The following is a 23748-nucleotide window of genomic DNA, read 5'->3' as shown; positions in this document are numbered from 1 at the left end:
GGCAAGGGATGGACATCCTTCCCAGAATCCTTCACGCTCTCTCATCCACGAGTCGCCTTCACCCGAGGCTGGTGATGTTGGAGCGGCCACCAGGGGGCGCCACGATGCGGTGGCCGGTGCGCCGGGGGTTGTTGTCATCTATCTGGGCACCTGGAAGAGACAGAGCCAGTCACTCCAGCGAGATCTGCTGACACCAGTTCCATGTGCTGCTCCCGGGTGCCCTCTCAAGTCATGTCCCCCAGCCTCTGGGACGCCAAGCCCTCGTCTCAACACGCCTTCCATCCTCACCATCCTTCAGCCCAGGCTGACCTCTGGGAAGGCTCCCTGACCTCCACGGGGTCCGTTGCTCCCTCTTCTATGCCCCCCAGGCCCCGGGGCCATCCTGCTGCAGCCCTGACCACCCTGTGCTCTTCCCAGGGCGTTTTATGTGCTATGCGTGGGAGCACACGTATGTGCATTTGTATATTGTGTGCATGCATGTATCTGTGCATGTGTGTGCATGCGTGCATGCTGTGTGTGAACACTTGGAGCTGGGTTTACCCACCCTGTTTACAATGGGCAGGTCTGCGTGGGCGGGGGGGGCGGCCTTCTTTGTTTTAAATCTGCAAAGCCAACCATCCACTCCAATCTCACGCATTCTCTTGCAGTTAAAGAAAGATTTAAAATTGGAGCACTAAGCTCAGTCCCTGGCTCTCAGTGAATATGTGTTAAATGAAGACTGAATGACGGATAATGCTGGGAAGGAGGGATGTTGTGGAGAGGGGTCCAGTCGGGAGACTTCACTTCCTGCACAAAGGGTGCCTGGAATTTGGGTAATTTGGAATCAGACACTCCCCTCTCCTGGCCTCATTTCCTTTTCTGTAAGAGCCGACCCCTATCCACAGTATTGTGTACTCTATTGCCTCAAACCATAGGATCAATTTTATGGCAAAGCAGGTGTAACAATGAGCACACGACAACAGGATTCACTGGATTCACCGTGAACCTCATTGATCGGAAGATGCTGGCCTGATATGAAGTTGGGATGGTCTACATTGAGAGCTCTGCTAGGCTGCCTGCTAGGGTCAGGCACTGCCTCCCAGGGTACGATATGTGTACTGAACCAATGCCCCATATTCGATGTCATGTTCCCAGGAACCAGGAGGTGAAAACTGGTTTATCCCCTCTCACCGTCACTCCCAATGACTTCACCAAAGAGGAAATTTAAAATAAACACATGAAAGATGCTGAACCTCATAAGGAATTAAAGATTTACCAATTAAGACTTCAATGAAAACAACAATGACAAAAATAACTAGATGAGGTCTTTCTACCTCTGACTTTATATGATTATATAAGCCACAACAAATTTGGTTTAGAGTAGTGACTTTGATTTTCTCTCATTGTTTCATTGATAGACAGTGTGTGTTCCTGGACCCAGAAGTCAGGCCAAGTGCTTAATATCTTTCCACCTCATAAGCATCTGTACCTTGCTTGGTTACATGACAGGTACTTTGAAAATACCTGTTGTACAAAAGGACAGTACTTCAATAAACCATGCTATGCCCTTATGATGTAACCTCACTCAGATATTTAAAAGGACATCTGTGGGGCTTCCCTGGTGGCGCAGCGGTTGAGAATCTGCCTGCCAATGCAGGGGACACGGGTTTGAGCCCTGGTCTGGGAAGATCCCACATGCCGCGGAGCAACTAGGCCCATGTGCCACAACTACTGAGCCTGCACGTCTGGAGCTGGTGCTCCGCAACAAGAGAGGCCGCGACAGTGAGAGGCCCGCGCACCGCGATGAAGAGTGGCCCCCGCTCGCCGCAACTAGAGAAAGCCCACGCACAGAAATGAAGACCCAACACAGCCAAAAATAAATAAATAAATAAATAAATTAAAAGGACGTCTTTGAAGTCCATCCTGATGTTGGAAAGTGTCTGTGCAGTTGGTATCCAATGGAGTCACCTGTGAAACTGCTGAGTGGTTGGTCAAAGGCAGTGCTGGGGCTTTAGAGAGAAGTGGGTGCTGAACAGGGAGAAGAAGGATGGTTGGGGGACACTTCCTGCAGACTTTGCATTTCACTGTTTTTTTGTTGTTCTAAAAGGGAGGGAATGTCTCTGCATTTAATTGCAGATCGTGATTGTATAACATGAGACCAGAGATCCAGTGTGCAAACTCCCTGAGAGGTTGTGTGTTGTCACACACACACAGTTTTCCAAGCATTGCAACCAATCCCTGTTCTGCTGATTGAGCATCAGATGAAATATTCCAGTTGTGTTTAGGGCCCACTTGTGCAAAAATATTAGTTTTCTTTAGACACTGGATCACACAGTATGGGAGAAACTCTTCCATGACAGGCTCAGGGAGTGAGATGGACTGGACTGGTTCACGCTCCCCACTGCGTAATCCCTGAATGGATGGTAGGTTGTCACCCTTGCAATTTAAACTGGTATTTCATCTTCTCTCTGCCCCTGCCATTCTCTCTTTTGCCAACTACATCGCCTTTTCTGTTTAAATGTCCTTCACTCCTGATGGACCAGAAGTCAGCCCATTGAGAAAACTCAGCCCTGTTTTTTGTTTGTTTGTTTGCGGTACACGAGCCTCTCACTGTTGTGGCCTCCCCTGTTGCAGAGCACAGGCTCCGGACGCGCAGGCTCAGAGGCCATGGCTCACGGGCCCAGCCGCTCCGCGGCATGTGGGATCTTCCCGGACCGGGGCACAAACCCGTGTTCCCTGCATCGGCAGGCAGACTCTCAACCACTGCGCCACCAAGGAAGCCCTCAGCCCTATTTTTACAGCCCATGAGCTAAGAATAGTTTTTTGCATTTTTAAATGGTTCCATTTCAAATGGTCTTAGATATTGCCTCTTGGCTCACAAAGCTTAAAATATTTACTACCTGGCCTTTTAAGAAAAAGTTTGCTGACCTCTAGTACAGACTGAGCCTGCCCAGCTGTGTCTTATTCATCACCGTATTCCTGGCACCTAGCACAGCATATAACTCATGCTAACACCTCAAATATTCGAAATTCCAAGGCAATGTCCCAACATGTGCACACCTGCCCTTTTGTGGCGATCTGATGAAACTGCAGACACACGTCCCAAGAGCCTTCAGAAAGTCTGAAGGACCACGTGAACTTTTGATTTTGTCTGCACACATTTGTTGAGCACCAAGTCCTGGCATTTTGACGCTGAATGTCTTGGAGCCTTAATTTCCTCCTTAAAGAAACAGGAATAACACCACTCTACACACAGGGCTGTTGTGAAGATGAAACAGTCATGAGTTATGACAGTGTGTGCTGTACTACCATGCATGGCTGAAGACCCGACCCAGAACGTACATCCAGCAAAGGCAGCTACTCTGATTCCCCTCTCCACACTTAGCTTCATGGGTAAGAGTATAAAATGTCCCCAAGAGTGTTTAGGAAGAGCATGAGGCCACTTTTCAGGCAGACTCTTCATAAATCAGGGTCAGGTATCTCTGTGCTGCTCCCATGGACCCTCTCTGATCTCTGACCTCCCCCAGCCCTCTCTGCCCAACCCCGGGAGGGGAGGGGAACCCACACTCCCATCTTCGGCTCCTGATCGAGTGCCCGAGGCCATGGGTCCATTTCTCAGGAGTTCAGGGCTCTGGGAGCCACTGTGGGGTGGGGAACCTTGGCCACTGTAGTTTCGTACCTGATAAACTGAAGTTGGACTGGTGGAGGTTTCTGATCGGTGGAGGCTGGTGTTTGGAAGGCGAGGATTTGACAGAAGGAGCAGGGGTCGCGTATTTGGGTGTGGCTGGCACCTCGTACACAGGACCATCATACATGCCCCTGGGAACCCCCTGCAACCCAGAAACCTAAACAGAGGACAAGAAGAGCAAGTGATTGACAAGATGCACGTATGCATTCCCATGTGCAGGAGAGTGACCATGGTCTCCTCGGGGATACACACACGTATGCACAAACATGCACACACGTGCTTGTACACACACCACACAAGGCACCCGCTCACACACATGCATACACACGTGCACAGGCATACATATATCCACGCACACAAACATGCACACACACATACATATGCATGCACACCCCCCACACACTCCACATACACATAATTCACACATATGCATGTACATGTACACACATGCCTGCACACACTAATATGCATAGTACACAATCACATGCATACACACAATTCATACATGTACATGCACACACATGCCTGCACACACACCATGTTTAATATACACACTAACATATATAACACACACATCACACACACATACAATCCAACACACATTCATAAAAAGACAGGCAAGTGCACACTCACGTGCATACACACATATACATCTACACACACAAGCACAGACACATACACAGCTTCGTGCAGGACGACTCCAAAGCTATTTCCAAGAGAAAAACACTTCCCTGACACCCTGACAAGGACCCCTGAATCAGGGACTGGTGGCATCAGGGGGTCGTCTTCATCGTGGATTTGGGGGCAGGTAGTTTGGAAGGTGATCCCGCAAAGGAGGAGGGAGAGAGGAGGGAGAACACCCACCACAGGGAGAGAGAACGCGAGGGCCGCCTCTGAGGGCACCTGGCTCAGGGTTACTGCAGGGGGCAAACCTCCTGGACCCCAGGGAGGATGGGACACAGCGCACAGCCTCCATCCCTGTGGGTAGAGGGTTGTCCTGGGAGAGAGAGCCATGAGGCAGAGAAGCCAAAAGCTTCAGGGGCTCGGGTGGGAGGCTGGGAGCCTGCTGGTGAGCTCAGAGCCGGCCAGGGGAGTGTGGGCGTCCGTCCCAGGCCCTGGGAGACAGAGTGTGGCCAGGAACACGTGCAGGTTCCCACTGTGAGTCAGTGACAGTGCCCTGACCCCAGCTTCACGTCCCTCTTCCCCTGCACAGGTGACAGCGCCCGACCCCAGCCCTAGGCTCCCTCCTCTACAACAAAGGGGTCCTTTTTCAGCACCAATATCAAGGGCCCAGCGCTGCTTGGTGATAACCCATCCTCTGCCCCCAGCAGCCCTGCTCCCCTGACGCCCTGGGACCTCACTGTCTCTGCCCCATCCCTCTCAATACCTGCTTCCTGCGCCTCTGGGCTTTCCTGGTTCCAGCCGGTTCCAGGCCTGTGTTCCTGCCCCCCAGTTCCCTTCAGTGACCTCTGAACTCAGCTTGGCCAGACGTAGGTTCTGGGGCAGGGCCCATCCCCCACCTGGCCTGGCCTCTGTGCTCAGGGGACCTGTCCACCTGGCCACTGCAGAGCACGAGTTGGCATCGAGGTCAGGCATCCACCTCTCACAGATGCTGACTGTTAACCACAGACCTCAGGTTCAAACTGATTTAGAGGGAATGAAGCCAGCCAAGTGTGTTTTTGCCCCCTTGGTGGGTGTCCCAAACAGGAGTTTACACGAGTCCCTTTGTCTCTCAGCAGCCTGCTGGGGCCACATCGCTATCCCTGGCCATCTTTTGGATCTAACTTGCTAATTCTCCATGTCCATCGTTTCCCCATCTGACGCATAACATCTATGCAATTTGGTATCCTTGACCTGGGATGCTACACTTTAAGGTGTGGAGAGGGACAGTAAACAGACAGAGAGCACTGTGATGGCTGGCCTGGGAGTCTGGGGATGCCAGGAGGTCTCTGGGCTCTTGCATCTAAATCGGTGGCACTGGTGCCACTTATGAAGCACAAGCAGAGTGGGACCATACACAGGTGGGCACACATGCACACACACATATACAAACACATAAGCGAGCACAGGAGCACATACACACAGGAGCACCACATGCATATACACATACACCCATGCACATACACACATAAAGCTGGGCTTTCTGGCAGACATGAGCCATTTTAGTGCGGGAAGCAGGTTGTCATGGTGATGGGAAGGACCTAATTAGGGAAGATGATTGATCACAGATGGGAGTCTTTCTGAAGCATGAGCAAATTTCCTCCTCTGAACTGGACTGGGGACGGGACAGAGCCTGTGCCTACTCCATGCCCTTTGACCTCCTGAGTCCATGCTAAGACTCCTCAAGAAAAAAGGGGGAAGGAGGATGCAGAATGGAAGGGGAGCAAGGAGAAGAAGAGGGCAGATCGAAGGGAGTCTAGATGCAGTTCTGCCACCCCTCAAGTGGGCTAGGGCGGTTTATTTTTACCAAACGGCACTAAGGGCTTCAGAGCCCTCCCAGCTGTGTGATGCTGGACAGTCCTGCACTGCTTTGAGCACCAGGGTTCTGATCTGCAGAAGGAAGGTCATGACACCTAAAAGAGGGGGTGGTGAAGACACCCCCGCCAGGATGATGCAGGATGTGCGTCCTGGCTGGTGTACTCCCAGGACTCCTCCCATCACCCCACTTTACAGTTGGCAAATTCCTGGCACCTCCTCGGTCTCGTCTGGTCCTCACTCCAGCCTAAGACGCAGGCAGGTCACGTCCCAGCTCATTTGACATGTGAGGAAGGGGGCCTCGTGCAGCTGTGACATTTGTTCGCTCTGCACATGACAGACCCTGGCTCCACATACCTTGTTCCTGATCCTGACGCGCTGGTAGAGGTAATCGGGGAAGGGCTTCCTGGGGATGAAGCGGCCCACGCCCTTGTTGACGTTGATACTGCCGTCCTCAAAGACGATCTTGCCCTGGCTGATGACCACCAACGGGGAGCCGTGGCACTCCATGCCTTCGAAGATGTTGTACTCCACGGCCTGCAAGGCAAGAACCACGGGCTTTTATCCAGCTTCCGAGGCTTTTCTCCGCATCAGCCCTGTTCAACCTAATGGTGACTCTGCAACACATTCTATCACAGGCATTTTCCAATGCTTGTTCTTTCTGGAAAACACCTTTAGGACTGTGTAATATTCCTTTGTACACTTTCATTTGCATAATCAGCCCCTCACTGTTGGGCTTTTACGTTGCTGGTGGTTTTATATTATCTAACTAATATCGTCTGGGGCATCGTGAAAGTGAATGGGGCTCCTGGAGTTAGGCAATGAAGCCACTCTGACTATAACTGAACATTTTGGGGTCTTCTTTTAAAAACATTTTCTTTGGGCTTCCCTGGTGGTGCAGTGGTTGGGAGTCTGCCTGCCGATGCGGGGGGCACGGGTTCATGCCCCAGTCCGGGAGGATCCCACATGCCGTGGGGCGGCTGGGCCCGTGAGCCATGGCCGCTGGGCCTGCGCGTCCGGAGCCTGTGCTCCGCAACGGGAGAGGCCACAACAGTGAGAGGCCCACGTACGGAAAAAAAAAAAAAAAAAAAAAAAAATTTCTTTCATTTTTCCTAAAATTAAATTACTGGGTCAAAGGATATGAGCTTTTGAAAGTCTGCCAAATTATTTTCTGAAGGCATCGGACCAATTGACGCAACATCGGCAGTGGGGGAATATTTCGTAATTTCATGTCTATGAAATCCCCTCCAGCACTAGGTAAGGTCATTTTTATTTACTTATTTATTTACTCATTTGAAAGACAAAACATTTCCTAGAAAATATGCATTCCTTTCATTAGTCCTAAAGTGAATATTTAACTACCACCAGCCAAACTCTTTGATTATTCAAAAAGTAGGTGAAAAATACGGTAAAAATTCAAATGGTACAAAAGATATGTAACTTTAAAAAGCAGGTCTTTGACCTCAGACTGAGATGCCTGCCTCACACTGACCTTTCTGGAGCCCCAGATATTTTCTGTGCGTGAGTAACTTTCTCATGTTCCAAGCGCTCTGCACAGACAGTTTCACCTTCGTTTCTCTCCTTACCTCACAGTATGCTCCCCATCAGCGAATGTTCCCATGTCGTGGGTTAAAAATGTTTTGATATTCCTTAAACTGCTGCACTGGATTCCACCCTAGGGACATACTATCATTTACTTATCCAATTCTCAGGGACAAGCACGTGGGTCTTTGCCCTGCTTTTGCTAAAAAAGCACATTGAGTGTCCACACCGGCACGTGTTGAGTATCTTCGTAGATGTGAACTTTGGGCCAAAGCATAAACGGATTTTAACTTTGACAGATTTGCCTTCCAAAAAAGGCAGCGCTGATTTCCATTCCCGAGAAAACTCAATGAGTTTATCGGCATTCTAGTCCCACCTCAGCTCCATCCTATTAAACCCCGGCATCTCAGACACTGGCGCAAGTAAAAACAGCATCTCACTGCAGTGACTTGTATTTGAGATCGGATCTGCCTTTATTTTTTTTTACCTCTTTGTTTATTGAGATTATTATTTACTTGCATTAAAATGTACCAATTTCAAAGGTACAGTTTGATTAATTTTGGTAATTGTATACCAGGTGTAACCACCACCACGACCCAGATATAGAAAAGTTACTTACCCTTTAAAAGTTTTCCATCCCAATTTGCCCCACTTCAGTTTTGAGACACTTTATTGAGTTTTACTGCTTTCTCTAACATCGACTCTCCGGGTGATTTAGGAAAGTCACTTTACCTCTCTGGATGTGTTTTTGCTTTTATAATGTGAAAAATGCCAGAACAGATGTGTTACCAAGGGCCCTTGCAATACTTTCAGAAAATGAGGGGGTAGGGTAAGGGCGGGAATCTCAGCCTTGCGTCCTCATTCTTCACATAGCACACGCATGTGGCAGATCCTAGTGGGAAAAGCCTGTGGTCGCATCAGAGAGAATTAGGTTTCCATCTCCTCTCTTGCTAGTGTGTATGTAACCTTTTGTAAGCATCAGCTTTCTCATCTCCAATATCAGGCTTATTAACAAGGCCTATTTGTTTACTGTTGTGAGGATGAATTGAGATGCACCGGCAGCCTTAAATGTTAGTTGGTATTTGTATTATGGCATAATATAAAGGCACTGCATTCAACCATCTCAGTTACTACACGTTTATGCAGGCTGATTCTCACAGCCAAAACAGACGCACAAAGTACACCCACCCATTTACCCACCTGGGGAAGCCCGAAGCCTCCCTGCCTGCCTTCCTTACGGGGCTCAGAGAAAAGCTGCATGGATCTGTCTTTAAATGAATAGAAACCCTTTGTATATTTCTTCTTCTGGCACTGCGTTTTTGCGTCCTGTTCTATTAGGTTCTTGGTATTTTCCTTAATGGTTTCTAAGGACATATTCAATGTTAAAAAATCTCTCCCTTTGTTTGTCCTGTGTATTGCCAATACTGTGTATTACCAAACTTCCCTGTCTGTCCTCTGCCTTTTGATCTCATAAAGCATTAAATATTATCATTTGCTGCAATATAGAGGGTTTTTTTTTCTTGGTTTAATTTGTACGTAGTCAGTGGTCAAACAAACAGACCAATCTTCTCCTTTGTATTTTCTAAGTTTTGTGTCCTGCTCAGAAAGGTCTTCTCCCCTTCAAAATGATCATTTTTTAAAAAAGTGTTTTATTCTAGTCCTTTTATAACTTTATTTTATTTCAATCTTCAACCCATTTTGAATTAGTTTTGTGGTCAAGAGTACAGCAGCCGCCTAGCCCTATGAGCCGGGTATTCAAACACAATTGGTTGAATAACTGACTTTGTGTAATTTTAACAGTCTCCTTTGTTGAAACCAAACTCTCATATATGCAGTCGGTCTATTATTGCCTGGCTCTCTTTTCTCGTCTGCTAATACCAAACTGCCTCAATCATTGTAGCTTTATAATATGATTTAATAACTGGGATGATTAGCGCTCTCTCTTTAGTTTTCGTTTTCTTAGAAATGTTTTGGCTATTATCAAATTGTCCATCTAGGAACTCTGTTTTTCTAGTTAAAAAACAATTCCATTCCATTTTCTGATGTGATGAATTCAACTTTATAGATTAAATTAGAAAGAACTGATATTTTTACTCTATTGAATGTTTTTAGCATAAAAGGACTTGCGCTTATGGAACTCTTTAGTTTTGATTGTTATTAGAAACAGGGCTTTGATTTCCATTCTGTTTTTCAAAGTGCTCTTTAATTATCTCATAGAAAAGGTATCAATTCTTTATATTGATTTGAAATCAGCTGATGGATTCTTATTGTTTTTGATGGTTTTTAGGTGCATACTCAGGGCTTCCGGGAAACAATCATGTTGATTTTTTACAAACAGCTGCTAATACTATGCTTTATACTCTTTGTGGCCACTGCCTCCCAGGCCCCAGGCAGAAGATCTGTTTTCAGTTTTAACATTTGCTCATCTAGCACTTCCTGAGTCACCCTGAAGTGACCCCGCTAGGCAGTAATTTACAATTTTGCTGAAGCCCAAATGTGGATTGTAAATACTGAAAGGCAGTACAAGAAGCAAATCACTTACCTCGCAGTCAAAACTAGACAATTGCCCAACTCATTCAACCCAGCATGGTCTGTTAGTTGTCTTCTTAGTGGAAGGACACATTACACGCCACAGTGGCATTCCTCAATTGGGGAATTCTTATGAGGCTCAGGTTATATTACCCACAGATGTCACATTCTATATTTCACAACTACATGGAGTTTGGGGCTGTTGTTGTTTTGTTTAATTTTTCTATTTCTGGCCACGCCGCATGGCTTGCGGGATCTTAGTTCCCTGACCAGGGTTCGACCAGGGATCGAACCCGCGTCCTTGGCAGTGAGAGCACAGAGTCCTAACCACTGGACCGCCAGGGAAGTCCCACAACCACATAGTTTTAAAAGCTAATTGTTTCTTACGTCTCCCTCCCACCCTCCTTATCTCATGGGGATATATGTACATGTATAGCTGATTCACTTTGTTATAAAGCAGAAACTAACACACCATTGTAAAGCAATTATACTCCAATAAAGATGTTAAAAAAAATAAATAAAAGCTAACTGTTTTATTTCCTAAAGGTACTTATGAACAATGTAAAAACTCAAATAATACAAAAGACTATGATTTAAAAAACTGTTGTGTCTCTGATCCTGGAGCCCCAGTTCCCCAGTACCTCTCCCAGGAAGCAACTACTGTTCCTCAGTCTTTTATGTCCTATAAAAGATAGCCTGGGGCTTCCCTGGTGGCACAGTGGTTGAGAGTCTGCCTGCTGATGCAGGGGACACAGGTTCGTGCCCTGGTCTGGGAAGATTCCACATGCCGCGGACAGGCTGGGCCCGTGAGCCATGTCCGCTGAGCCTGCGCGTCCGGAGCCTGTGCTCTGCAACGGTAGAGGCCACAACAGTGAGAGGTCCGCGTACGGAAAAAAAAAAAAGATGGCCTGACACTGATGAGTGGATAAGCATGGTATATGTTTATATACCATCAATGGATGAATGTGGTTTATCCAAGCAGTGGAAGATTATTCAACCATAAAAAGGAATGGATTGATACCTACTGTAGTGTGGATGGGCCTCCAAAACATGATACCAGGTAAATAGAAACCAGAAACAAAAGGCCACATACTGTGTGATGCCATTTATAGGAAATGTCCCGAATAAACAAATCCAGAAAGAAAGCAGATTTGTGGTTGACAGGAGCCTGGGGAGGAGGAATGGGGAATAATTGCTGATGGGTATTGGGTTTCTTTCTGAGGGGATGAAAACGTTCTGGAATTAGTAGTGGTGATTGTACGACTTTCTCAATATACTAAACACACTACTGCATTGTACATTTTAAAATGGTGAAATTTATGTCACATGAATTATATCTAAACATAAAGAGTGTAAAATAACTAGGTAGTCTCTGGATATACAAGCACGTATGTGACCTATGGTGTGATACTTTGAAGCAAATACTTTTCCCACAAAGATATGAAAGAATAAAAGTTGTGTTCTTTTTACAGAAAAGTAGATTTGAATTTTTAATCACCGATCAAGATATAAGAAATGACTTTCATCGTCAAAAGGAATGTTTTTAAAACTGAAAAAATAAAACCAACCTCTAAGACAGCTTTTTCAATCCATGTTCTGAAAAACATTTGTTTCCTGCACTATGTGAATTGCATTGCTTTAAACGGAGAAAATGGAACAGACAAAAACGCTGTGGCCAACTGGTCTTATGGCATCCTGAATTGTCCTCTTCTTATTATGAAAATAATTCAAATCCGGCTTGGGACAGAGAGGGCACGCTTTTCCAGTTTAACGAATCTGAAACATTCCTTCTCACATGGGTAATCTCAGGTATGTGACTTATTATTATGGGTTCAATTGTCCCCCAAAAGGTATGTTGAAGTCTTCACCCCCAGTACTTCAGAATGTGACTGTATTTGGAAATAGGGTCATTGCAGATGTAATTAGTTAAGATGAGGTCATACTGGGGTAGAGTGGGCGCTAAATCCAATGACTGGTGTCCTTATAAGGAGATGATAAGACATAGGGAGATGGCCAGAGATTGGAGTGACACATCTACAGACCAAGGATGGCCAGCGACCCCAAAAGCCAGGAGAAAGGCATGGAACAGATTCTCTCCAAGAGACTTCATGGGAGCCCGGCCCTGCTGACACCTTGATTTCAGACTTCAGGCCTCCGGAACTGTGAGAAAGTCAATTTCTGTTGTTTCAAGCCACCAGTTTGTGGTACTTTGTGATAGCAGCCCCAGGAGACTAATACACGTATACTCTCTCTGTCCATTTTCTTACTTATTCATAAATAATAACATACCTAACTTAGAAGGTTATTGTATTAAGTGAGATGATGCATGGAAAATGTAAGCACAGAGGAACTACAAGATAATATTTGGAGTTTGATAACAATTGGAACCCCTGCTCCTTGACCCAGGTGTCCACTTCTTCCCTGGACTGCAACGGCCTTGTGAGCTGACACCCCTGGGGGGCAGCGTGCCTCTCCTGCCTTCCCAGACCCCACCTGGTCTGTGCACATCACCACATCCATAGTAATTAAAACGGAGTCGTGTGTCTGCTGGGCGGTGAGTGTGGAGAACAGCATACACCTTTCTCCAGGGGAGGCTACCTCAGGCTCATTTCCTCCTGACCTGTCCCCAGGGAGGGGGGTGAGGGAAGCCAGCCTGTCATCAGGGAGCTCTGGTTATTTTAAGAATGACCACTGGGCTTCCCTGGTGGCGCAGTGGTTGAGAATCTGCCTGCCAATGCAGGGGACATGGGTTCGAGCCCTGGTCTGGGAAGATCCCACATGCCGCGGAGCAACTAGGCCCGTGAGCCACAACTACTGAGCCTGCGCGTCTGGAGCCTGTGCTCCGCAACAAGAGGGGCCACGATAGTGAGAGGCCCGCGCACTGCGATGAAGAGTGGTCCCCGCTTGCCACAACTAGGGGAAGCCCTCGCACAGAAACGAAGACCCAACACAGCAAAATTAAATAACTTAATTAATAAACTCCTACCCCCAACATCTTCTTAAAAAAAAAAAAAGAATGACCACTGATTGATAAGCTGGACAGACCTCTCTGTCCCCAGGCCATAGGTCTTGTGGCCGAGGGGGACCTGGGGGCCACACTCATGAGCTGCTACAAGTGGTCCTTGTCACTTTCTCTTGAGGCTTCCTTGTGCCTGGTGTTCTGTCCCCATGCACGTGGTCTCGCCCCTCACCAGCAAGTGACCACTGGGCTGGGGAATGGCAGCCGAGGGGGGTGAGGACTCCCACTGCAGAGAGATGCTAGGTGCACACGCTCTGCCTCCCAGCCCACGCCCTGTAACAGACTTTGGTGAACCAGGGACCAGGCTGAGGACTCTGTGTCTTGTGAGCGTGAACATTAATCTGGACCCAAGACTGCGGCTGACCATGCAGAGTGGGTCTGAAGCAAGCACTTAGGGAGGGAAGGATGTCCTACGTCTCTCTGCATCCTTAGAGGTTTGCTGGATGAGTGAAGAAATCAAGGGCATGTAAGATACAAAAGGCAGAGAAAACCCACACCCACAGGCTTGGGGCTTGGAGCCCTGGGGAGTGTGCACGAGTCAGTCCAATTCTTTCCTTTGATGACTGCAAGCCCAGCCCCAAACTGAAGTAGGTTTCTGATAGAGCAGATCAAACCCTCTCCAGCTTGATAACTAAATTGGAGAAAGAATCTTGGACCTTATACTTCCCCTCTCTGAGCCTGATGGCTTACTCCACGGAATTAAGAGCAGAGTCAGCTGTTTAAGAAAGCATGCATCTGTAGACAGGAGCCCCAGAGAGAGAGAGAGAGAGAGAGAGACGTGGGAGAGACACATGCAAGAACAGCTTAGTTGAGCCTGCTCCAAACCCTTCTCCCAATCTCTCCAACTGGAGGAGAAATCTGAAAGACCAAGTCATGCCAGATATCACATCACATTCTAGTTGGAAAATTCATAAGTCATTTTTAACCAGAGGCTTCTAAAATGATTGCAGAGCAAGAATTGCTCACCCAAGCCAGGAGTGTCACTAATAAACCAGGACTTACCGACTTGTGACTCTTGGCTGTTATGGTCTTCACCTTGTCAGGGTCCCAGATGACCACGTCGGCGTCCGAGCCCACGGCAATCCGCCCTTTTCTGGGGTACAGGTTAAAGATCTTGGCTGCATTCGTGCTGGTAGCAGCAACAAACTGGTTCTCATCCATCTTGCCAGTAGCCTGAAGGCAAGATCCATTGGTGAAAAGAGCATCTCATAACAAAGGGGCAGACGGGCACAGATCTAAACCAGCCAACAGGAGTCCTTACAAGGACTCTGGAATTTTCTCCTCTCCCTGATGAAACCAGGCCTGAAAGAGCGCCAGAGGCCTGGCTTCATCAGAGCGGAAACGTAATTAACCATTCAGAGGTGTGATGACATTTCCACAACGGCCACTCTGACATCTGGTCAGTTTCATTGGGCCCAAGTTTAACAGAAAATAAAAATCTACTGTTTCAAGTGAGTGATCAAGGTGTGACCTGGGGATTCACACAACAGGAAGCCTCCATACCCACTCTCAACCCCAAACCCGAACACACACACAGTTCACAAAGTCATCTTTACGTGGACTAAGATGTGGTTCAAAACAAAACAAAACAAAACATTTTCATCCTTAAAGACTAAAGGACACCTGCTGTCACATCTGCAAATGCAAAGGACACCACAGGACTTGCGCTGCTTTCGTAAGGGTCACGTGTTTTCCGTGTGCCCTCCTAGTGCATTCTGCTTCTGCCTCAAAGTAAGAAGGGAATTTTAAGAACCAGAAGTGCATAATGCATGGCTTTGATGGGCAGGAGGGGTGTTTCTAGAATATTCCAGGAGGGAGACGGCGCCGCCTTACCACTGCCTTGTCCCAGACCACGGTCATCCGCTCCTCTATCCCGTTGACGCCCTCAGGGATCAGAGTGAAGTTGTCCTTGCCCACTGCCTTCTGGGCAGTGCTGTAGGGACAGTGGCCGCTGCCTGTGACCTGCAGGTCTCCACTGGCAAAGACAGAATAGGGTGGGGCTCAGACCTGAGCTCATGAGGAGCGGACCCTGACTTCAGACGCCCAAAGAGGCTGTGAAACTCAAACCCCACAGAGATCTGGGGCACATCACAGGCCTTACTGAGTGACACCGCAAGGCCCTGTGGCCTTTGGTGTCTTGTTGAAGACTGGAAAGAGGCCTGTGCATCTGTTTGAGTGTGGGCTCCAGCTGGTCCAGGTAAGGCTCTCCGGGTCAGCCTCCTCCTGCCCTAAAACGCTCTGATCCTGGGGCAGTGGGTCTGTTCTTTCACCCCCCAAAGAGAGGCCACAGGGCCTCAAGATGCTGCAGGCATCTGTGAGGAGAGACTTGCTGAGAACAGAAGATGCTAGAGGCCAACAGAGTGACTCTGCTTCCATGCATCTCACTAGACCCCTGAACAGCCCCTGATGCAATTTGACTTTGCAGATCCAACGGGGCTGCTTTTAAATCCCAGAACTGCCACCTCCTGGCCAGGCAAGTCACTCCTCTTTTCTTCATACGTAAAATGGAAAAGAGAATGGAACCTTCCATCCCGGATCACCCTGAGGAGACAATGAGCTACTTGCCTGGCACATGGCAGGCGCCAAAGATGCCAACTCCCTTGCTCCTCTCTCCATCCTCCACCTCTTCTCTTTAAAATCGAGTGCCTGGTGAATTTTATGTTATGTGAATTTTATCTCAAGGTTTAAAAACGAAGAAAAAAAAACTGAGTGGAGCCAAGGAATGAATGGATGAGTGACTGAATGAATATATAAATAAGTGAGTGACTAAAACCCAGCCTCCAGCACGTGCCTGTGTGTCTCACAGAGTCACGGATGTTCGTGCTGGAAGGATGGTCATGTCCCTGGCCTCGTGTCTCCGCCAGGTCACATGGGAAACCATAATGTGCTGACCTTGGTCTCCCTCTGTAAGGCTGCTGATGTAAGGCCTGGCTAATGTTTCTGTGCTGTGCCCGAAGGACAAAATGCTATTCACTGGTTGTAGCAAAGTGACACAAGCTCACTGGGTTTGCTTTTCTGTCACTCAGGCTTTGGAGAGAAAATACTCTGGGGCTGTATGATGAGCCCCTAACTGGCAACTGAATCAATGGAGTAAGTGGAGCTTTATTTTGTGATTTTCAACGAGGGCAGAGGCCAGTCTCCATTTCGGGGCCCCAGGGCATGTTAGCAATCATGTAGACGTACAGAAATATATTTGGATGTGACATTCACTCATTTATTCAACAAAGGTGTATTTGCACACTTCCTGTGTCTGGCATGGTCTTAGGCAATGGGGATGCATCTATAAGCAGAAAGAGACAAATTCCTGTGTTCATTAGCTGACATTCCAGTGCAGGGTGAGCGGGGGGCGGGAGTCAGGAACATACAGTCAGGAGAATGAGAGTTAGGGTGAGTGGGGGGTGATGGGGTAGCACTGGGACTGCCGTTTATAAGAAGATGATCAGAACTATCTCACTGAGAAGAAATCTTCCAGCAAAGATCTGAAGTTGGCAAAGAGCAAACCACAAGATGACGAAGAAAAAAGTGCTAGGCCGGGGTAGGGTGAGTGCAAAGGCCCTGTGGCACCATCCTGCCTGGGGTCTAGTTAGCGTGACACCAGTGGGATGGACCGAGGGAGCCAAGGGGAGAAGAGGACCAGGCGAGGTTAGTGAGGAGTGAGGGCAAGATCAGGCTCAGCCTTGAGGGACATTGTGGGGACTTGTGTTTCTGTTTGAGAGGAAAGGACCCTGGAGGTCTCCTGGCAGAGGGCTGGCTTGGTCTGATTTCAGTTTTAAAATATCTGAGCGTCTTTTGAGAACAGATTGTGATGCGATAAGGGTGTGGAAGGGGCAGTATGGAAATAGCCTTGTCAGGAGGTGAGAAATGATGGCCCTTGAGCCAGGATGGCTGCAGCCAAGGAGGCGAGAAGCAGCCAGATGCCAGGGCCTTTGGTCTGTGTCCTGCCACCTCCTGAGATGGGCAAGACTGTGGGAGCAGCAGCTTCATGGGGGAAGATGGGGGGTTTGTTTTGGACTTGGAGCTGCCCACCAGACATCGGGCTGCAGACGCCAGGTATGCCATGGGCTGCTGCAGCATTTAGGAAAAGGAGAACACACCCTCACCCCCTTATAGTTCCTTCTGATTAGAAGTCCCACCTTATTCTCGCCCCTCAGGGAAACTCTTATGCATCCCCTAGCTCTGGGCCTGATGTCACTTCCTCCAGAAAGCCTTCCAAGCTTGCATCTCCGCTTCCAGAGCAGCCTGCACACCTCACCGCTTCGCCTTCTCCCGTGGCCTTAAGTGTTCTTCCCTCACACTGGCTGATGGCAGAGAAGGGATTAAAGTAGCTGTGCTCCTACTGTGTGCAGGAAGCAGAGTGTAATGCAGTGGCTGCTGTGAACCTTGAATTCCAGGCCTTTTACCTACGCTGTCTCACACCCACCTCTGCAGTAGGTACTTTATTCTCCCCACTTTGCCGATGTGTCAACTGAGGCAGAGACAGTACAGGTTATGTGACATGGCCAGGGTGACACAGCCAATTAGGGGCTGTGGCAGGATTAGGATCCTGGTCTCACATTCCTAATTCTGGGTGTTTCCCAATACACCACAGTGCCAGACACACAGAAGGTGCTTAAATATCGCTGAATGAATGGGAGGTGACCTATAAACATGAATGGAGCGGTTACTGACTCAAAGGCCCAAAGGCCTGCTGTAAACCACCCAGGGTTTTGTTCTGAGGTCTCCTGGGCAGCCAACCCAAGGCCCCTTCCCAAGTGTGTCTGAACCAGCTGAGATTTCCTATCCTTCAACCCTCCGCCCCCAAAAGTCCTGCCCCCCTGCCCAGGCCCACGAGCCCGCCACCCCCGGGGCTCTCACCAGGCCAGCAGGGAGGTCAAGTAGTCGGGCGTGGTAGGGTCCGGGCTCAGGGGAGGGGAGGTCACGAAGGCCGCCGCCTTGGCCCAGTTCTTGCTCCAGTAATGGGTGCCATCCGTCCCCAGACTGGCAGCGATGGGCTCGCCAAAAACGAGGGGGCCTTGGGAGGCAAACACAAACACGCATGGTTAAGAGCGAATGGTCTCTCATGGGAGATGCAGGTGCAGGAAAGTAGGATCTCGAGGCTGGAGAATGAGACTGGGGATGAATTGCCCATCCCTCCCCCAGGCTTCACCCCCCACCCACCAGAGCCCCAGCTCCTCGGCCACCAGGCACTCAGCGCCCCGCTGTCCTGCTCAGCAACCTTTTGGACTGTGAATGCTTTTAGCATTTGGATTTGACTATTTTTGACTATTATCTCTTTTTACGATGCTCAACCAAAGCACAGAGACCTGATGTGCTGTCTCGGTTTGGATTCCGCCAAAAGCAGATCTTCAAATGAAAAATCGAGTTCAAGAGTTTTATTCGGAGGTGATTCCAGGAAACAACTCGGTGGGGACTGAGGAAGTGACACAAGGCAGAGAGAGAAGCCAGGGAAAGATGAGTTATCACCAAGTGATGGCCTTGGGCATGTGCAGCTCAGTACACTGGGGACCTCGGGAGCCTCAGAGCCATCCCGCGCCACAGCGGCGAAGGGGCCAGGTTGTGCGGCCACCAACCCACTACTGGAAGGCTCCTTTCTAAGCATTCACTTTCCCAAAGTCCAGCTTGCCTTCCAGGGAGTGGGCCACATGTGTTTCTGCCAGAACAAAAGCCCAGGGGCAAAGTCTCAGGCTTCCCAGTGAGAATCCCCGCAGCAGAGAAAGTGCCAAGGGGACGACGTGGGCCCAGGGTTCTGTGGCATCAGTCCGAGGCCACCCTGCCGGCAAGTGAGAGGCAGGCTTTGGGCTCCAGCAGCCTGGCTCTGGGACGGCAACTCCCAACAGCACAGCGGTGCTGGGACTGCTCTGGACGGTTCTGCCCAAGACAGCAGCCACCAGCCTCACGTGGCCCTGGAGCACAAGAAACAGGGCTAACGCGACTGAGAAACCAACTTAAAATTGTATTTAGGGCTTCCCTGGTGGCGCAGTGGTTGAAAGACTGCCTGCCGATGCAGGGGACAGGGGTTCGTGCCCCAGTCCAGGAAGATCCCACATGCCGCGGAGCGGCTGGGCCCGTGAGCCATGGCCGCTGAGCCTGCGTGTCCAGAGCCTGTGCTCCGCAACGGGAGAGGCCACAACAGTGAGAGGGCCGCATACCGCAAAAAAAAAAAAAAATTGTACTTAACTTTACTTAAATTGAAATAGCCATGAGAGGGTGGTGGTCTCTTTACTTCTCGGCAGCTCCAGGACCTGTAGGCTTAGCTCCCCGGCATGCTTACCGCTGCTTCCAGATTCTTGTTACCTCTCTGAGCGGCAGTTTCCTCATCTTTAACCTGGGGCTGGTCCTCAGCAAGCTGTGCTAACCTAGATCCCTCTCCGTACAATGCCTCTACTCGTCAGCTTGCCCTTAAAAATACTAAAACTAGGTATTGGGGGTTCAACGCTGCTCTGTCCCATATGGAAACCACCAGCCACATGTGGCTTTCAGGCATTTGGTCTGAGTCGAGATGTACACACTGGATTTCAAGGACAGTACAGAAAAATAATGCAAAATGTCTTAATCCATTTATACTGATTACACGTGGAATGAATATTTTGGATATAGTAGGTGAAATAAAATACATAATTAAAGATTTTTAAGACTAGAACCACTCACACTTCCCATGAAGGGTTCCTGTAAGAAAGGAGGAGCATCCTGCATGCAGAGGGCGGTGGATGCAGTCAGGGCTGTGTTGCTGTTGTGGATTTCCACCCGGCTGCCCCCGCCAACCCAGAGCTGCCGGTCACCCTCATACGACTCCCAGAAAGTAGACGGGTGGACCTTGTCCGGGGGGCGAACATCCTTGGTGAATGTCCACAGGACGAAAGGATTCTAGCGACTGTCTTCGTGTGACATGTGCTACCTCCTTTGTTATTCTCTTTTTCTCTCACCCTGAGTTAGGGAAGGAAGGCTGCTTTGGGCAACCTTCATTCTCTATCTGGTGGGTGTTGGGGACTGTGGGCCTCAGTCAAGAAGGCCTGGGGACCACACTCGGGCGGCTCCTCTGAGTCTCCTGGGGAATGGCCACCACACAGGTCAGAGCCGCTCAGAGCACCAGTGGCGCCTGTGCCCCAGGGTCCTCAGGAGCCCTCAGGACCCTCCAAGGACTTGGCTGGAACTTCCCATCTGTGAGCCCATCGGGTCCGTTTCGAGACGAAACAGTAGCTCAGAGAGGCTAAGTAGTGCGTCCAAGTCTTAGAGCTGGAGGCTGCCTTCCTGCCACACTCCCTTGATGTCCAGCACGGGGCTGTCCCCAGACCCTCTAGCTCTGGAAAAACACCTTCTTCCTTCCCAACCTGCAGCTGAGACTCTGTGTGGGCCCCACGGTGGAGCCTGGGTTCAGGCACCCACTAAGAGGCCCTAGATAGGGAACCCAGGATGAAGGGCCCAGAGAGAGGACCAGAAAGGGGGCGGGCAGGAACCAAGAGCTGATGCAGCCCTGGCTCCATCACTTCTTTGATGTGAAACCCAGGGGAGAACTTGGAACTCTTCACAGATCTTTAAAATACATGGTCTCATGTGACCCACAAGGAGGGGATAATTACCTTAGCTACAAATGGGGAAACCGAAGCTCAGACCACTTACCCAAGGTCACACCCGGGGCCCATGGCACCCCAGGAATCAAACCTAAGAACGACTGCACATCTTGTACCTGCCCACCATCCCAAGCTCCCTTTTCAACCTGGCCTACAGGGCCCAGGCTGCAGGCAACTGGCAGAATGTCTCTGCCCTGGGGAGTGGCTCCGTCAGTGAACTTGAGCCTGTTGGACATGCCCCTTCCTCACACTGCAGCTTCCCGCAGGAGGCCCATGCACTGGGCTGTGTACCTTTCTTCCTGGCCAGGGTGATGATGTCCGCCGCGCTCTTGCTCATCACCTTGGTGATGTACACAGGGCAGTTGATCCGACCCGCGATGGTGATGGCTCGGAACACGGCCTCGGCCTCCAGCTGCAGACACAGCAAATACATGGGTCACAGGAGGGAGAGGTGGGAGGCACCACCCACCCTGAGTTCCTAGGGCTCTCCCTGATCAGGCTCCTGTGATTCTCCTTAAGTGTGGTCAGAGGGAAGTCTACTACATCAAGAGAGGAAAATACTGTAGATTTTTCAAAAGGAAGGAAAAACTAAGAATGTATTTGGGCTAGTGGGTTGGAAGGCAGAATTATGTTTTTCACTTGCTTGGAAGTATTCTGCACGCTCTGTTAGAAGGAGATCGCCTAGGCAGTAGAGTCATCAAAAGGGCCATAAAGTGGTCAGTTACCTATAAAATGCCTGACATCAGGGAACACAGGTGTCCAACATGCATTCCTTCCTTCATTTGTTCAATAACCAACTGAAACCACCTGCTGCTGGGTTTGGCCTCTGCCCCCGCTAGAGCAAACAAAAGGACCTGTGATGTATTGTTTTAATTTGCAGTCTGCCGTGCTGCTAGTGGCTGGCAGGCAGCCCAAGCCACAGCCACGTGCCAGGAGTCCAGCCACACCCAGAAGGGTCCCCAGGCTGCTCACATGCCTGAAGGCGGTGACAACGTCCACGTGCCATAAGGATTTGTAGACACTGTCTCAGGTCTGTCCTGGTCTCACCAGGGACTGGGAACCCAGCTCGTGGGCGTGGAGCTCACGTCTGGAGCACTGGGCCCGATAAAGAGCCTTCAGGTAAGGAGTCTGTGTACTTGTGTGTTGTGCCCCATGTCTGGCACAGGCTGGCCTAGAGCAGAGGTCCGGGAAGACTACTAATGATCTGATGAGACACCAGAAAATACTGGACGTCCATCCTGTTCTATGCCCAACCTGCTTGCCTTCCTTCTACCCGCCGTGTCATGCCACACGTGCCGTGTCACTCCCAGGGGATTTGTCCCTTGTCGAGTCTTAGAGCACAGCGGATAGGAGGTCCGTGCAGGGGCAGTTGTTTTGAAGTCCTCTGCCTGGGACGTGGGGCTCCACTTTCCTGTCATCAAATACACCTTGTCCTCAGTAGGGATTTTGAAGTGTCCATGGGACCATGGTGTGAAGTTCCTGGGCCCTGGGAGAGGCAGAACCTTTCCCGACTCCTCTGATCGACCTGCAGGCCCCAAGGCTCCCAAGGCCGAGGGCAGACCCGGAGAGGACCACACATGCTGGGATGCTCATGTAGGGGAAATGAGACAGAGACGGGGGCTCTGGCTGGGCTGTTCCAGCTGGAACAGCATCAGGGTGAGCTCTCAGCTATGTCAGAGTCACACCCAGTGGAGGCTCCTTTACCTCTTCAGGTCTGCTCAGAGCATGGCCCTCAGGACCCGTGATGCCCATCTCTAAGATCCGCTTTTGTTCCTACAAGACAAGAATGAATGAGTCATTGATTACAGAATGTCAGAGCCGGGAGCGGCCAAACCTCCAGCCCCGTTAGACAGATGGGGCAGCTGAGCCCAGGACAGGGAGTGTTCTGCATGGGGTCTAACGGGCTGCGGCGATCCACAGCTTCTTTGCTCCATCCACTACCCCTGCCCACCTTCCCCCTTTGCAACCCTGGATATCCCCATCCACACCTGCTCTATTCAACACCACGGGACCAGTGAGAGGAAGTAGGGTTATACGAAATTAGCCTTAAAGACCACCCAGCGCTCTTCCAACTTCCAAGTCTCTGCTGCAGGGTAAGAGAGAAGGAAGATGAGTGGTGTTTGGGTATGACATGGATGCAGAAATCAAACTGGGCATCCAGCTCCAGAACCGACCGTCTCTGTCGGTTCTGAGCCTCAAGTTTCTCTTCTTTTTTAAAAAATTGAAGCGTAGTTGATCTACAATGTTGTGTTAGTTTCAGGTGTACAGCAAAGTGATTCAGTTATACACACACACACACATATATATATTCCTTTCAGATTTTTTTCCCATACAGGTTTACAAAATATTGACTAGTTTCCTGTGCTATACAGTTGGTCCTTGTTGGTTATCTATTTTATATATAGTAGTGTGTATATGTTAATCCCAAACTCCTAATTTATTCCTCCTCCCCTTCTGTGGTAACCATAAGTTTGTTTTCTATGTCTGTGAGTCTGTTTCTATTTTGTAAATAAGTTCATTTGTATCATTTTTTTAGATTCCACATATAAGCGATATCACATATTTGTCTCTGTCTGGCTTACTTCACTCAGTATGATAATCTCTAGGTTCATCCATGTTGCTGCAAATGGCATTATTTCATTAATCTTCTCTGCTTTACATTGGAAACAACAGCACCTACACACCGGAGTTGCTATAATACATCATTGAAGTGGCAGATGTGAAATGCTCACACGATACCTGGTGTATAGTAAGGGCTCATTGATGGTCAGCCAGCTCTCACTTTCTCTACTGTAGTTTCCTCTTCCTGGTACCTGTCTTCCTAGCAGGAAAACTCTACCTCAAGCTTATCATATAAATGAAATGGTTCCCTGAGCTAATAGCCCAGATGCAAATCTATTTGCTCCAAGGCTCCAAGGTGCCCCCTCCTTAGGAATACTGTAATATTG

General features: G+C 49.3%; 1 protein-coding gene across 2 annotated transcripts in view; it reads right to left on the bottom strand.

Annotated features, from left to right (window-relative positions):
• Positions 1 to 58: 58 nt before the first annotated feature.
• CRMP1 (collapsin response mediator protein 1) overlaps positions 59 to 23748 on the bottom strand; it is a gene marked incomplete at both ends in the record, with an annotated part of 69687 nt that continues 45997 nt past the window's right edge. For both annotated transcript variants that reach the window (XM_082610552.1, XM_082610553.1), the window contains 8 exons: positions 59 to 150; positions 3659 to 3824; positions 6500 to 6679; positions 14235 to 14405; positions 15066 to 15207; positions 18087 to 18243; positions 21092 to 21212; positions 22505 to 22573. In XM_082610552.1, the coding sequence (XP_082466678.1) occupies positions 59 to 150; positions 3659 to 3824; positions 6500 to 6679; positions 14235 to 14405; positions 15066 to 15207; positions 18087 to 18243; positions 21092 to 21212; positions 22505 to 22573 (1098 nt within the window). The remainder of the gene's footprint in view (positions 151 to 3658; positions 3825 to 6499; positions 6680 to 14234; positions 14406 to 15065; positions 15208 to 18086; positions 18244 to 21091; positions 21213 to 22504; positions 22574 to 23748) is intronic.

Source organism: Mesoplodon mirus, assembly GCF_964341445.2.
Source record: "Mesoplodon mirus genome assembly, chromosome: 2".
Classification (NCBI taxonomy): domain Eukaryota; kingdom Metazoa; phylum Chordata; class Mammalia; order Artiodactyla; family Ziphiidae; genus Mesoplodon; species Mesoplodon mirus.
This window is presented reverse-complemented; position numbering and strand designations above follow the sequence as displayed.